The following is a 16,592-nucleotide window of genomic DNA, read 5'->3' as shown; positions in this document are numbered from 1 at the left end:
GCGAAAGGACCAGATCGTGCAGGGCCCACTCCGGACTCTCCCTTTCCTCTGAGATGATCAGGAATGTGGTGGGTGGTTCTGAGCACAAGGTTGACATGATCTGACTTAAGGTTTTCTGTGGATTTTTTCTTCTTTCTTTCTTTCTTTCTTTCTTTTTTTTTCTTTTTAAATTTGAGAGAGTGTGCGTGTGAGGGGGTGGGGAGCGGGTGGGGGCAGAGGGAGAGAGAATCCCAAGCAGATTCCACATTGAGCGCAGAACCCGGCCCAGGGCTGGATCTCATGACCCTGACATCATGATCTGAGCTGAAATCCAGAGTTGGGTGCTTAACCGACTGAGCCACTCAGGCACCCCATGATTTTTCTTTTTCTAAAATTGGCTTGAAATGTATAGAAGATGAAGGGAACTTACTTCACAGTGAACAGTTCAGAGGCATTTAGCATGTTCACAACGTGGGCGGCCACTGCTCTGTCCAGTTCCAAAAGCTTTCCATCATCTCGACGTAAAGCCTCGCACCTGTGAGACTGTCGCTCGACAGCCCGTCTCCTCCAGCCCCTGGCAACCCCCAGTCTGCTTTCTGCCTAGGAATTTGCCTGTTCTGGGACCTTCCCTCTGTTCCGTGGCTGAGTAGTATTTCCTTGATTGGTGTTCCGCTCTTTGGTTATCCGTCCACCCACGCATGGACGCTCGGGCTGTTTTTACGTTTTGGTTACGTGAATAACGCCGCAGTGATTGTTCGCGTGCAAGTGTTTGTTCGAACACCTGTGTTCAGCTCTCTTGAGTGAATGTCTGGGAGTGCAACTGCTGCCTCTAAGCAGCTTTACCAGGCTCTCCCTCATTGCTGGGTTGAGTGGAGACTGCAGCCGGGAAGGAGTTGTGGAACCGGGGACACTGGTCAGAAGCTTGCTGTGCCAGTTAGGCACGAGATGATAGTGACCCAAATGGAAGGCTGGTGGCAAGTGGTCAAAGCATGCATCCGCATGGGGCACCTGGGGGGCTCAGCCAGTGAAGAGTCTGCCTTCGGCTCAGGCCATGATCCCAGAGTCCCGGGATCGAGTCCCACATCCGGCTCCCTGTTCAGTGGGGACCCTGCTTCTCCCTCTCCCTCTCCCCCTGCTTGTGTTCCCTCTCTCGCTGTCTCTCTCTGTAAAAATAATAAGTAAATTATCTTTAAAAAAAAAACAAAACAAATGTCTAAGTGGAGAAGGCCAGGGGCGTTCATGTGACGCTTATCACTCATGTCCTTAAACAAGTCATGGTAATAACGAACTACTCTCTAGGTTGATAAAGAAACCAACACAGAAGACGTCTTCCCGGACGAAGTGGCGAGTCTCCCGAAGGAGAGGCCCGGCCGCAGGGCCCGAGGGTCGCCTTTCGTTCGGAGTAGCACAATTGTGCGGTCGCAGACCTTCTCCCCTGGAGCGCGAAGCCAGTACGTTTGCAGAGTAAGTTGAAATTCCTTTGCCGCTTGTCTGAGATGTTTTCTTTTTTCCTCCCCGCACCCCCCCACCCCGTCGTGTCTCGTTTTTACTGTTCATCCTGAAAGACCTGTGTGTTCCCCTGAGTGCCGGCGACCAGCGCGGTGCACCGGGGCTGTGCGATCCGTGTGGCTGCTCCTTCTCGCCCCTCGCCCGTGCCTGTCACCCTATGGGTGTCCTCAAGATTCTCATACATTTCTCCCCGGATTGTCATTTCGTGTGTGCCCCAGCTCACAGTCGGGAAGCCCAGAGAATCGTTTCCACAGTGGCCTGTGGAATAACGGGTCAGAACAGGGCGTATCCTGAATTGGGTTGAGGTTGGGAAATCAGGCCACTAAGCAAGCGGTCAGGAGTCCTGATGTGTCACTTAGCCGGCTCCCAGGGCAGACAGCAGCGCTGAAGACTCGGGACACAGAGGCCAGGTTCGGACCCCCCAGCACGTAAATTCTCAGCTCGAGGGGATGGCAGGAGACAACGGTGGTTCTCAGCCGGGGCTGTGCCCTGCTCTGAAGTTGTGTCAGTGCCGTTGAGGGTGGAGGTGGGGCCTCCTAGAATGCTGGTGCCCAGGTCCCACCCCCGGGATTCATGGTGCTTCACTGAGGTGCGGCTTGGGAAGGACCCCTGGTGATTCTGATGTTGAGAACCCCACTGTGGTCCTTGAAGATAGGACCACATGTTGGAGCTTGGCTGGCAGTGGTGGTATGACAGTGACAGAACAGATTAGGAAAGAGAAGGGAATTTGAAGGATAAATGGTCATGATCCAGGGGCCTGATGGGGCTGTTTGGATCCAGAAGAACTTTGACCCTCCCCACCTCTGAACTGGGGCGTTGAAGCAACACACGTTCCCTTGACGGGGACTGCCGGGGAGCTGGCTGCGTCTCAGTCACGTGAGAAAAACGGGCTCGGGCGTGTGTGGGAGACGAGACACCGGGAGTATAGTTCGGGGATCCCCTCGCCGACACTCAGTTTCCATAACTTACTAGGACCCACAGAACTCAGCCAAGCCGCTATATTCACAGTTGTGGTTTCTTATAGTGAAAGGATCTAGACCAAGGTCAGCAGAGGGAAGAGGCACATCGGGCAGCTCTCAGGGAGACATGCCGCAAGCTTCTGGGTCTCTTCGAGCGGGATTGTGCGAACGGCTCTGGTCACCCGTCCCTGCTGGGAGAGGCCGCCCGCATGGAGTGTTGCCAGCCGGGTTTTGTGGGAGGTGGTCACAGAGCGCTGATTGCCTGCATGCCTGACCTTCGTCTCCAGCCCCTCCACAGGTCAAGCTGATGGCCTACGGCCCCCACTATAAATCACATTGTTGGCAGGGACTGGCGTGACCCGAGGTCCCCAGATAAACAGAGACACTCAGGACTTTCCAGGGGCTTATCGGTCACTTCCCAGGAGCTGGGCAAGGACCAGACCCTTCTTGCAGCAAAGTTAATCCTTTACCTTGAGGCATAGTTGGGTGGGGCGGGGGAGGGTGGGGTGGGCAGAGAACAACAGGGGGCAGGGCCAGGTGGCCCAAGCTGCCCCAGGGCCATTTGCAGGACCTGCCTCGCTTGTCCCGGCAGAAGCAAGGTGTCCCTTCGTGGCTGCCCTGGGTCCCACTGGTCAGGCTTGGGCAGTCTGGCCCCATCAGGCTGTAGCTCCCTGGAGGCTTGTGCTCAACCAGACGCCTGCCTGGAGGCTCTAGACCCAGGGCTGCCCTCTTGTCCCTCCTCACCATAGGCTGTTGCCGACCCAGCACAGAGCGGGCCCGGGTCTGCTGTGTGGCGGAGCAGGAGGCCTTCCCCAGAGGAGGGCGTCCAGCTCCTATGCTGGCTTCCATGCCCTGCGTACAAGCATTTGCAGTTGATGCTTTTAGAGCCTTCGTCATTTTTCTCTGTTGCTCGCAATCGAGTGAGGGGACACGGACGCTGGGGCGCCACGGCCTTCTCTGGGCCTCTGGGCTTAGCTGGCGTGGGAGAGCAGCCACGGAGCCAGGGGCCGTGGCTTTCACACAGATGCACACTGACCCTGAAGCAGGAACCCGCCACCGGCTGTCTTGGCTCCCATGAAGAAGGTGTTATTTCTCGTTCTCTTTAAAAGCAGACTTTTCCCTTGACGGGCAGAGTGGCTGTTAGTGGTGTTGGCTTGTCCCACTACCAGCAACAGGTCTCTTTTTAGAAAGTCATTCTTTTTCCAGCTCTTGGCAAAGCCAGGAATAGAGCAAGCTAGAAGGACTGAGAGCAAATGAGAGGCACCGAGGCCACTGCTGGCTCGGTGAGCGCCGCAGGGCCCCGAGAGTCCCTGCCGGGTGCTGGCGGGGCGGGAGGCTTGTTGACGCCACCCCCCGGAAGCTTCCCATGGTTCGGGTGGCATGTCATGTGAGGGACGGTGGGGGGTCGGTTTGCTTACTTGGTTTGTTCAGGTTTGTCTTTGATCTTACTTGGTACTTGAAGTAGATTTCGTCCTCGCCGAGCCCAGAAGGCTGAGTTCAAGTGCCCATCTAATCAGTGCGTTGGCGCCCTGTGAGGCGACGGGGAATCACGCAGTTCGGATACACAGAGAGCGTGAATAGTGCATTTTTGAGAAAGTGTTTCTGAACATCATTCTTTTTGGCACAGCTTTACCGTAGTGACAGCGACAGTTCAACGTTGCCCCGGAAGTCCCCGTTTGTCCGAAATACCTTGGAAAGACGGACCCTTCGCTACAAGCAGGTACGTGCCACATAAACTCGTATGGAACCTGTCCTTACCCTGGGAGTTGTATTACAGAACTTAGATGGTAAGAGTTGACATAACATTAATTTAAAGGGAATATATTTTGTAAAAAGGCATTTATTTTCTTATTTACTGAGGTAGGATTTTCAGGAGCCTATATAATGTCAAAATGTTACCAATATTAATTTCCTAGGATAACATCATGATCTAAGATAATTCATGATCTTTGCATCTTTAAATATAATAAACTAACAGCCAACCAATCTATATGAATGACCCTCTTTTCTTTTTCGACAAGGGGGTACGTATAATTAAGAAATTTGTGTTTTTCAGCATAGGGCGGTCTTCTACATGGGCCTGTCCTGTTGTTTCCATTTACTTTACCCGCCGAGTGTTTTCTCCCCGCGGTGTCAGTTTACAGAGTTTTGTTGCTTTTTGTTTGTAAGCAAGCAGTTCCTTGTCTTTTTTAGGCTAAGATTCTTTCAAAGAAATAATAATAAATCCAGATTTCCTTGTGGTGCCTATATTTAGAGCAGCTGCTGACTGGGAACGAGAAGAAAAGACAATTCAGCCACAAAAGTGTTTCTCAGCAGCAGCGCTGTTGACACTTCGGACTGGGTCACGGTTGTGGGGGGCTGCCCTGTGCTCCCCACCCCCACTTGTGACAACCAAACTTGTCTCCCGACACTGCCCAGCGCCCCCTGGCGGGCCAAGTCACCCCTGCTTGAGAACTGCTGAGCTCTACTAGGAACTGAGCAGGGCTTTTTTTTTTTTTTTTTTTTTTTAAACATTTTATTTAATTTTCAGAGAGAGTAGGCAGAGAGAGAGGAGGAAGCAGGCTCCCTGCTGAGCAGAGAGCCCGATGTGAGGCTCGATCCCAGGACCCTGAGATCATGACCTGAGCCGAAGGCAGAGGCTTTAACCCACTGAGCCACCCAGGCACCCCCTGAGCAGGGCTTTTTAAGTAAACTTGGTTTCTTAAGTTAGATCATGAGTTTGCGTTCCAGTTCTGTATGTGTGCGGAATAGTGTTACGTGCATGTAAAAAGCCTACAGTTATCCAGCCCACTGAACAGCGCTGCTGTGGGTTAACTGCCTTTCCTGGGGTCGTTTCCCATTGGGTGGGAAGTACTGTTCCCAGCAGCACACGCAAAATTCTTCTCTCATCTTAGGACTTTTCTTAAACGTGGCAGGTTTGCTTACTTGAGGCTTATATGGGAAGGAAAGGTTTGATAGCTTGCATGTGGGTACGTATAATCTTTTAAACAAAGGCACCCAGATGATATATGACAGGGTTTTCCCCCTTTATACCAGGGATCATTTAAGATTTTCCAATATATTTTTTTGACTTTTTACAGTGTGGCTGTATTTTCTGCTGGCCTTATAATTTACTTAATCCGTTTCCTCTTGTTACGTATTTAGGTTTTCTCTATCCTAAACTTTAATTGCATCACTTCTGCATGTTATGAGTTGTGCCTTTCAAATGCAAATTAAAATGAAATTTCAGAACCAAAGAAAATGTATATTTGGTCGCTTGATATGTATTGGCAAGTAGAACTTCAGAAAGATTGTACCCATCTTTTGTTAAGATTTTATTTATTTATTTGAGAGAGAGACAGTGAGAGAGCATGAGAGGGGAGAAGGTCAGAAGGGGAAGCAGACTGCCCGTGGAGCTGGCAGCCCAATGTGGGACTCGATCCTGGACTCCGGGATCATGACCTGAGCTGAAGGCAGCCGCTTAACCAACTGAACCACCCAGGCGCCCTGTACCCATTTTTTGTTACTTATTTCTTTTTAAAATCATACCCATTTTTTACCCCAGCAGCTCCGTATGATAGGGTCTCTTTCTCCGCACTTTTGCAAATGCACAGGTCACCATTAAAGCAGACCGTTGGCATCACTAACTTGATACTGCACTAGAGACTTAAATTAATCTCGCCCAAATCTCTGTTTGTCTGACATCGGCTATGATGTCAGGGAGAAACACTGTCCCCACCCATCATGGAAGGACCTCGCCCCCGGCTGAGGTCACTGGCTGCCCCCCCCCCCCCCCGGGCCCGGCTCAGCATGTGTGCTCACAGCTGCCTTCCCCGCAGCCTTGCAGGTCCTCCCTGGCCGAGCTCATGGCCCGCACCTCCCTGGACCTGGAGCTGGATCTCCAGGCCTCTAGAACGCGCCAGAGGCAGCTGAACGAGGAGATCTGCATCCTGCGGGAACTGAGGCAGCGGCTAGAAGACGCGCAGCTCCGAGGCCAGACCGATCTCCCACACTGGGTGCTGCGGGACGAGCGGTTCCGGAGCCTGCTGAAGGAAGCCGAGAGGCAGGTAAGAGGCCTGGGCCCTGCCTGGTCATGATGATGAAGCTGTACTTTGAACACTCCCAGGGCTCCTCTGAAGGGACTGGGTTTCTCCCTCCGTGGGCCAGGCAGCTGGTGCTCCCTCAGGTGGGGGCTGCTGGAGGGCAGGATCCCCAGACCCTCCTGCTGGCATCGCCACCCTCTGCTTTGTAGTGGAATGTTCTGGGTCCGGTGTCTGCCAGGCACGACCCCAAGGCCTCCCGGGAGCGCCTGTGAAGATCCACCGTTGCCGGGGTGTGTGTGGATGGGGCACCCTTTCTCCCTTCTGGGAGCCCAGAGCTCCAGTGGCTTTATTCCTTCTTCCTCAAAACTAGAAGTAATAATATCTCATTCATCCAATGTTGCCGTTCCAGACAAGACAGACCAAACTTGACTTCCATCAAGAACAGGCAGCTGAGAAGATGCTGAAGAAGGCCTCCAGAGGGGTGTGCCAGCTGCGCGGCCAGAACCACCAGGAGCCCATCCAGGTGCAGACCTTCAGGTAGGGAGGGCCACGACCCACCTCCTTGCTTGCTTCTTACTGTCCTGCCATTGTCATTATAAAAAGTAAAAAATATTAAAAAATAAACCCCATAGGCAGTTAAGAATAAAAGTGAAGTCCCCACTGCTATTAGCTTTTTGCCTTTTGATCCTTTTGTCTAGATACTAGTTTTGTACATGCTGCCCACCATCATCATGGGTTCAAGTGTGCATTTAGCTTTTTTTTTTTCCTAAATAAAAATATCCTGCATTGCCACATAATCTGTCCGCTTTTTTGGCTGTAATGTTTCACCTAAGATGTAATTTGCCTAACTACTCTATTTTCGTTTTTGTTTTTTTTTTTAAGATTTTATTTATTTATTTGACAGACAGAGATCACAAGGAGGCAGAGAGGCAGGCAGAGAGAGAGGAGGAAGCAGGATCCCCGCTGAGCAGAGAGCCCGATGCGGGGCTCGATCCCAGGACCCCGAGATCATGACCTGAGCCGAAGGCAGCGGCCCAACCCACTGAGCCACCCAGGCGCCCCATAACTACTTTATTTTGTAACCTTCTTTCCCAATATTTGTTATTGTGAACAGCACAGTGGTTTTACACACATATATTTATACACATACGTATCAGCTTTGCCTTTTTACTTAACTTTAACAGAAACATAACAGACATTTAGGAAAGTATGCATTTTGTGTGTATAAAACTGGTAAGATGTCACAACCCCACATGGCAAGAATCGAACATTATTCTCCACCCCCGCCCGATTTCCACACCAGAATAATCACTGTCTTAAATTTGAATAGTGTATGGTAGTTTTCCCTGTTTTTGTTTCTCGTATGAGGAGATTTACGGTGACATCTATATTCTTTTGTGTCTGACTTTTTAAAAGATCGAGGCAAAAGTCACACAGCGTACAAGTCAGCGTTTTAAAGTGAGCAGCTCCATGCCATTTAATGCACCTGTCCCCTCTGTCCAGTTCTAGAACATTTCCTTCGCCCCAGAAGGAAACACTGTCCCCATGAAGCAGCCCCTCCCCGTCTCCTCCCCCGCCCCACAGCCCCTGCCCTCCCCCAGGCTTTGCCAGTTCTGGACATTCAGTGTAAGCGGGGTCCTACGCTGTGTGATCCTTTGTGCTTGGCCGCTCTGACTTAGGATAATGTGGGGCTTCATAACTCGTATTAAAATTTAGAGAATTGGGCGCCTGGGTGGCTCAGCGGGTTAAAGCCTCTGCCTTCGGCTCAGGTCATGATCTCGGAATCCTGGGATCGAGCCCCACATCGGGCTCCCTGCTCAGCGGGGAGCCTGCTTCCTCCTCTCTCTCTGCCTGCCTCTGCCTGTTTGTGATCTCTGTCTGTCAAATAAATAAAATCTTTAAAAAAATAAAATAAAATTTAGAGAATCTGTGTAGAGACAGATGTGTTGTGAGGAACAGAAGTTCAGTTTTCTTGTATGAGTGAGAAAAGCTGTCATCGATCTGAGAGCTTTTGTTGCATTTGCATCCACTCCTAACCTGTAATCCTTTCCAATCCCAGGGAGAAGATAGCATTTTTTACAAGACCAAGGATTAATGTGCCTCCTCTGCCTGCCGACGACGTTTGACATAGTGCTTTGTACACATGAAGTATTTATCCGCCTGTTTTATTTTCATGAAGTTCTTAGACTAGCTATATTTGTCCTTAAAATATTTGTGCAAAGCTATTAATATACACACTTTGTAAAAAAAACACACACATATATCTATACGTATATATTTTATAATAGTGACGGCAACAGGGCTTGGTTTTTCCTTGTTGTGAAACTGACATCTCTGAAAACAGGTTATTTTGTAAAAGAACAGCTGTCATGTTAAGAATGTACAGTTTTTACGCTGTTTTATTTGACTTAAAGGCTGGAAGACAGAAACAAAGTGAGTTCAGGCAAATTCACTGTATTGTAATTTATTTATAATACTTTTTTTCCTTGAAGGAAAATACTGACTTTAAGATGTATTTTAAAGACTAAACTTTTGTGCTTCAGTATTTGTCACGCGGTTACAATGGAGCTTTGGGGCCGGTTCTGTTTCTGCCACCCAAACCGCAAACACTCTGTGCTGAGCGCGTCATTTGTATCCGTTTCCCGCGCGTACCTACCGTGTATGTCGCGTGCTCCGCACTCTGCCTTCGCTCACGGTCGCGTGCGCTGCGGCCCGCGGGCGGCCCACGGGCGGTGCAAGCCGAGCTGTCCCCCATGTGGACGGCGCACCGGCCGCCTCTCCTGTCGTCTGCGTCTTTGTGCGCTCGCGGTGAGTCTGGGGCAGGCTCCCGGCCCTCGCAGCCGGTCCTCAGGCCTGCGCGTCCAGGGTGGCCGTCTGCACAGCCCGCCCTCAGCAGACGGTCCGCAGCCCCCCTGGGAGCCTGCCCCATCCGATGATCATGACCGACGAGGCTCCGTGGAGCTCCCGCACTACGGCTCTGTCAGGAAGGGAAGCCATGAGAGCTAGGAGCGCGCGTTTTCGGAGAAACCTTGTCCGCGGGTGGACAGAGGGCTGTGACACAGACGTGATGGCCTTTGAAGGCGCTTGCCTGGGGAAGGAAGCGAGCACATGTGGGGAGCGACACTTGCCCAGGGAGTCACTTACAGGAGAGGATTTGATTTAAATAAAAATCCGCCCCCCACCCCCCCAATACTGGAGTCTGCCCAGTATTTCTTAAGAAATCTTAGTAGTAGTTCATGAGGAAAAAAATTTTTATGTAATAAAAATATACTGATATTCTTTTAAAATGTCAAATGATCTGAATGTTTTGCCAAATGCCTATTTATTATATAAGAACTGTACTCTCCTTTCCGAGGCCTCAGACATGTAAGCAAGGCGGGTCACATGAACCGCAAAGACAGAACTCTCTTTCTCGATCTTTCTCCCCGTCCCTGGGAAACTTGCACCTTAAATTGGTGTCTCTCTCTCTCTCTCTCTCCTCGTTAGTTTGTAACTGGCCCCTTGCATAACCTGCCCGCCTCTTTCCATTGCCAAAATGCATTTTGTAGAAGCATTTCATGGACGTGAGACCTCTGACAGACGGTGGGGCCTGTCACTGGCGCGGGGACTGGAGACGCTGTGCTTTCACAGCACGGCCCTTGCTCCCCTTCCCGCTGCCAGTACCGCTGCGTTTGTTGGCTGATTGCCCCGCGTCCGGAGCCCACGGCAGCAGGGAGAGACACGCCGAACCTCAGTCCCTGCCAGACCTGACCGCCCCCCCCCAGCAGACCGCATTGCCAAGCAGGTGATGACAATGGCAGGCCTTCCCTGAGCCCCCGGCTCATGACACTTTGAACTCCAACGAAGAGCCGTCTGCCACCAGCTTGGGTGTCTCGGGGGCCCTGCTCCCGGGCTGCAGAGGAGTCCCCGGGCTGCATTGCCTGGCAGCTGTTTCTCAGCACCTGCCACGCAGAACGCTCGGGATGGGGGCTCGAGGCAACTTTTCCGCCTGCCCCTACCAGTAGTGGTCACTCCAGAAGGCCCTCAGCGTGGGGGTTTCAGTTAACTTCACTGCCCAGGGGGTCCAGGCTCCTGTTTGGGGTGCTTCCCCCCCACACCCCAGAGTTTAGTTGGGTGTGCGTGTGTGCGTGCGCGTGTGTGTTTAAAAAGCTTTTCACCCCCCTAGAGATGAATACAGTCGCTACTCCAGTGTCAGTCCAAGGAGCACTTGGATTTGCCACCCAACTTCTCCCACCTCCCTGCCAGGGTCTCCCTTTGCACCTGAATGAGACCAGAGTGAGTGGGAGGGAAAAGCCAGACAGATGGGGGAGGCGCAGGGTAGGGGCCTCTGTGCTGCTCCAGCGGGGCCCTGAGCGACAGGCCAGCCGAGCTGGCGGGTGGACAGGAGGTCCCATGATTGGCTTCTCTCTCCTGACCTGGTTTTGCAGCTTCTTTCTAGTGAAGACTGCCCCCCCCACACACACATCGGCAAAGTGAAGTCCTGTTGTCAGAAGGGCTGTTTCCATCTTCTGCTTGAACTTGCCCATGACTGTGCCTTGGGATAAGAAAGCTGCCTTGTTTCACCAGCACTTCTGGCCCACAGACAATCCCAAGTCCGCCACCAGGATTCTTTAGAAATCGTGCAACGAGCAGAAGGGAATTTGGTCTTCACGTCATGCCATCCCTAAATTGTCACTGCTGAAATAACCTGTCCTGGGAATACGTTAGGATCAGTATTCATCTCTATTTTTGTCACTCTTCCCTCATTGTGTCATTTGTATCATTTGAAAGTATTCCTTCTATAAAATTAAACTAACCTGCCTTAAGAACAGAATGGAAATGTGTGATTTTTTAAAAGAAAAATGTAATGACATGGGCTTAAATATATAAAAATATACTCAGTTTTTTCGGGGCTCAGTTAAGCGTCTGACTCAGTTTTAGCTAGGGTCATGGTCTCGGGGCCCTGAGTTCAAGCCCCGTGTTGGGCTCTGTGCTCAGAATGGAGTCTGCTTGGGATTCTCTCTCTCCCTCTGCCTCCACCCTCCCCAACCCCTCCATCCCCCACGCATTCGATTTCTCTCTCTAAATAAATCTTTTTCAGAAAGTATTTTTTCCAACATAAAAACAAAGATATATAAGTAGAATAAGAAAATGAACACACACGCAGCCCTCCCCCGCCCCAGCGCGGCCGGCTGTTTGGTCTACACCTCTACTGTCTCCCCGATTTGAGCAAATCCCACACGCCTTCTCAGTTGAGATGTAAATATTTTCAGTAAGTACCGCTAAAAGAGAAAGGCATGCACAGTATCCTTGTCACATTTTAACATCTAGTAACGTCTAACGTCATTAAATACGCAGGATTCACTTTTCCAAATGTCTCATACGTCATTTTTTAACCGAATAGAATCCAAATACATATTTATTAGGATTTTTTTGTGCCTGTGGGGGTTTATCTGGTAACAGTTCTCTTGAAGTACAATTCGCATCCCATATAGTTCACCTGTTTAAAGTGTGTAATCTGTCAGTTTGGGGCTACTTGTAATTATGCAGGTGTCACTACAGTCAATTGTGGAACTTTTTCATCACCCCAGAAATAACCCCTGGACCCATTAATAGTCACCCCCAATTCCCCCTCCAAACTCCTTGGCAACCTCTAACCTGTTCTCTGGCTGTGGATTTGTCTGTTTTGGATATTACAGATGAACGGAATCGCGCTCTAGGTAGTCTTTTGGGTCTGGCTTCCTCCACCCTTCACCCAGCATTAGGTTTTCCAGATTCGTCCATGTTTCGCGGGTGTCAAGACTTCATTCCTTGTCGCTGCTGAAGAATATCCCATTGCGTGGGTAGAGCACATCTTGTGTCTGCCTTCTATCAGTCGAAGGACATTTGGGCTGTTGCCACTACTTGGCTAATATGAAGAATGCTGCCACCATCATTCACGTTCAAGTGTTTGTGTGGATGTGCGTTTTCATCTCTCTTCGACCTAAAAGCTAAGGGTGGAACTGTTGGGTCAGGCGGTCACTCCATGTTTCACCTTCTCCAGTTCCCACCGACAGTGCACGGGGCTCTAATTCCTCCACATCCTGGCCAACAATTATGTCATTTTGATTGTGGCCATCCTAGTAGGTGTGAAGTGGTGGCTCGTTGTAGTTGTGTCTGTCTTTAATCTACAGGATCTATCCCCCGCCCCAGTAACAGAGCAGGGTAATTTGTTGAAGAAACGACATTTCATGTTCTCGGAGCTTCCCCTGTTCTGGGTTTTGCTGATTGTATCCCTGTGGCGTAGCTTAACGCGTTCCTGTTAATTCTATTGTCAAGGAATAAATACTGGTGAAAAAGCTGTTGTTGAATCTAGAAGCTTGACCAGGTTCCAGTTCATTTCCTACTCCTTTTGGCGGGAGGTGGGGCAGGGAACAGGTGGTGAGAATCATACGTTCATCTATCAGGTGGCTTACACTGTCTTTTTTTTTTTTTAATGTTTGAAACTGTTGGTAAGCAATGCCTAGATCCATTAACTCACTAAGGTTGCACAGTGATGATACTCTAATTCTGTTAACTTTTTAAAACTTACTTTGAAATACCTTTATAAAAAGAAACCCATCCATTTGGTTACCTAGTGGTACAGTTCCCATGGGTAAAGCAAGATAGATGCTTCATATTTTTCTTTACTAACCAGTTTTAAAAATAATTATAGGGACGCCTGGGTGTCTCAGTTGTTAAGCGTCTGCCTTTGGCTCAGGTCATGATCCCAGGGTCCTGGAATAGAGCCCCATATCAGGCTCCCTGCTCAGCGGGAAGCCTGCTTCTCCCCCCACCGCCTGCCGCTCCCCCTACTTGTGCGTGCACTCTCTCTCTGTCAAATAAATAAGTAAAATATTTTTTTAAAAAAATATTTTAAAAAAGAAAAAATAATGAATTACTTTCCTAGCACTGCACAGTGGTAAAAAATTTGGTTTGGGTTTTTGAAAAAAATAATTTTTTGCTATCATCATTATGAACACACAATTTAAATACGTTTGGTGTGCTTTGACCCATTGGCCTTGTCCTTATTGATGCTTGAATTCTCCCGCCTTTGGCTGTGGGGAACCTCTTCTGGTTGGCTCCTGGGTCCTTATTTGTGTGTCCCCGGCATCTTAGCTGGCTTCCTTGCTAGCCCGTGTGACCTCATGTATCTGACCTAAAAGTGAGCGTTTCTCCAGGGAGGGTTGGTACTCATTGCTACTGGGCTTGTCATTGTTTTTTAGGCCTTTTAGATAGATAGTATTTCCTTTTTTTCTTCCCCCAGGATAAAGGGATGACAAACTGTCATATAATTACTCATTTGCTTTATCCCATATCACACACACACACCACAGTTCCAGAATAACAGAACCAACGTGAGCGCCAATAATCGAAGGACTGGAGACAGCCATTTTTCTCTCCGTTCTTTTAGTTTCTGAGGTGTGTCTCGCTAGGAATACATACTCAAATGTAGGGTTTTTTAAAAAAAGATTTTATTTATTTGAGAGAGAGAGAATGAGAGCGAGCATGAGAGGGGGATGGTCAGAGGGAGAAGCAGACCCCCTGCTGAGCAGGGAGCCTGATGTGGGACTCAATCCTGAGACTCTGGGATCATGACCTGAGCGGAAGGCAGTTGCTCAACCAACTGAGCCACTCAGGCGCCCAAATGCAGGGTGTTTTAAAGTAACTTGGAATCTTTCCATTCTCTGTGGCTATCATATTGCAATACATGCAAATACTGTTTAATACGTGTTTGTATTCGCTCCCCTCTCGGAAGAACAGTAGCACACCAAACGCACTTCTCCACCTGGCTTTTGGCACTTAAAGATCTATCTTTAATTACCTTTGCAAAGACTCATTTTTTCCAAATAAGATCATGTTCACGAGTTAAAGAGGGACCTCTCTTTTAGAGGGTGACCATTCAACCCACTACCATCTGCCCTCTGGCTCCCCCAAATTCACATCCATTCCACATGCGAGATCCATCCACCGACCCTCACACCCCCCAGAGCGGCAGGGATAGGCCTCTCCATTCCCATTGACCTAATTTATCCAATACCCCCTTGTGTTTCTGGTCTTCTGTTATTAAAAATACTTCAGCCATGAAAACGTTCTGCAGACATTTTTTTTTTTCGAGTTTTTCCAAGGGTTGCTGTGGGCTAGATCTTTGAAGTGGGAGCTCTGGGTCAGAGGGTCAAGGCGTATGGGATTTTGCTGGGTGTGCCCACATTTCTCTCGCATGGGCTGCGCCATATTGTGTTCCCACTAGCGCTGTGGGCACAGTTCCACCTCAAGGTCAGCAGCGAAACCTTGTCCCCTTGTGAACGTTTGCCACTTCCAGAGATGAGAAATGATACCTCCGCAGAGTCTAAATGTGTGCGAGGCGGCTTTCATCATAGAAGTTTTTGATATGCTCTAGTATCTATTAGGGCTGACCCTCTTCCTTTTTTCCAAAATTTTCTCGGCTATTCTTGATTATTTTTCTTCCAAATGGACTTTATCCTCAACTTGTCTAGCCCAGGAGTGGAGGGGAATGATGGCATTGTTACCAGAATGCATTAAATTTACAAAGTAGAGAGAGCTGACATCTTTATGATGTTGAAGCCTCTCATCTGAGAATGTATCATATAGTTACATTTGTTCAAGACTAATTTCGTGTCTTTCAGGAATGCTTTGCATTTTTACTCATTTATATTTTAGACATTTCTTGAGAGGTTTTGGCCTATTTTGTTTTCTGTCTTTATCCACATAAAGACTGAAAGCAAAGATAAGTTCTATGCAGACAAGGCTAGATACCTTTTTTACAGACTTCAGTGAAAAAGCTAGTGTTTCCCAATAAATAAAGTATTGGCTTCAGGAGGTGAGTTTCACACACATATTTATGATGTTAAGGATGAACCTGTCAATCAATATTTTCTTGAGTGTTTTTTTTTTAAGATTTTATTTGTTAGAGTGCTCGAGAGAGAGACAGAGAAGAAGAGAGCAGGGGCAGAGGGAAAAGGAGAATCAGACTCCACCCTGAGCAGGGAGTCCAACGTCGGACTCGATCCCAGGACCCTGGGAACACGACCTGAGCTGAAGGCAGACGCTTAACCGACTGAGCCACCCATGCACCCTCCTTGAGTGTTTTCAACATGAATGGGTATTGGGCTTTTCAAATCCCTTTTCTCCATCTGCTAAAATGATCATATGATTTTCCTTAGCTTTAAAAATATGATTGATTGTATTAATGGATTTCCTAATAGAGAACTTTTGTAAAAAAAAAAAAAAAGTCCATTTGGTCACGATACATACACATTTGTGGGCTTTGGAGTTGGTCTGCTGGTGTTGCATTTATAAGTTTTGCATTGCTGCACCAGATTTTTTTTTTTTTTTTTGTAGTGCAGGCTTTGCCAGGTTGAGGATCAATGCCATCCTCTATAAAGTAAACACGAAAATTCTTCTTTAGAATTTCCTTGAGGAGAGGTTTGGAAGCATTTGGCTGAGGAGGCTTTTGGGTGGTCTCCGGGCTTTTTATCACAGGCGCACTCTTGAAATCACTTACTCTATTTCTTCCGTGGAAATTGAGCTTGTTAGACCTGTCCCTTGAGGTCAATTTCAGTTGAGTTGTATTTTTCTTAAAAATGACCAATTTTACCTGTTTTCCTGTCTGTCAAGAGTGTACAGGAATGTTTGGGAGGGCACTGCCTTCCCTTCCAGAAGGTTCTAACCCCCGGGCATTTACTACATTCTTTTTTTTTTTTTTAAGATTTTATTTATTTATTTGACAGAGAGAGAGATCACAAGTAGGCAGAGAGGCAGGCAGAGAGAGAGAGGGAAGCAGGCTCCCCGCTGAGCAGAAAGTCCCATGCGGGACTCGATCCCAGGACCCTGGGATCATGACCTGAGCCGAAGGCATCAGCTTAACCCACTGAGCCACCCAGGTGCCCCCATTTCCTACTTTCTATATGTGTTTTCACCCTTGTTTTTCTTTGATCAGGTCATTGAATTATTTTTGAACTTTTTTTTTTTTAAGAGAACCAGCTTGGATTCTGGCTGGCTCAGTCGGTGGAGTGTGCAACCCTTGATCTCCCGGGTCATGTGTTCAAGTCCCACGTTGGACGCAGAGCTGATTTAAAAATAAACAAACAAATAGAACCAGCTT

At 48.7% G+C, this 16,592-nt stretch overlaps 1 protein-coding gene across 5 annotated transcripts in view; it reads left to right on the top strand.

Moving 5' to 3' along the window:
• The window catches only part of WWC3 (WWC family member 3), a 107,583-nt gene extending 98,495 nt beyond the window's left edge, over positions 1 to 9,088 (top strand). For all 5 annotated transcript variants that reach the window (XM_032880219.1, XM_032880217.1, XM_032880220.1 and 2 more), the window contains 5 exons: positions 1,279 to 1,443; positions 4,075 to 4,167; positions 6,266 to 6,493; positions 6,879 to 7,006; positions 8,529 to 9,088. In XM_032880219.1, the coding sequence (XP_032736110.1) occupies positions 1,279 to 1,443; positions 4,075 to 4,167; positions 6,266 to 6,493; positions 6,879 to 7,006; positions 8,529 to 8,595 (681 nt within the window). In that variant the 3' untranslated portion in view covers positions 8,596 to 9,088. The remainder of the gene's footprint in view (positions 1 to 1,278; positions 1,444 to 4,074; positions 4,168 to 6,265; positions 6,494 to 6,878; positions 7,007 to 8,528) is intronic.
• Positions 9,089 to 16,592: the final 7,504 nt, after the last annotated feature.

The sequence above is a fragment of the Lontra canadensis genome, unplaced genomic scaffold (assembly GCF_010015895.1).
Source record: "Lontra canadensis isolate GAN:19392208 unplaced genomic scaffold, GSC_riverotter_1.0 scaffold68, whole genome shotgun sequence".
Taxonomy (NCBI): domain Eukaryota; kingdom Metazoa; phylum Chordata; class Mammalia; order Carnivora; family Mustelidae; genus Lontra; species Lontra canadensis.
This window is presented reverse-complemented; position numbering and strand designations above follow the sequence as displayed.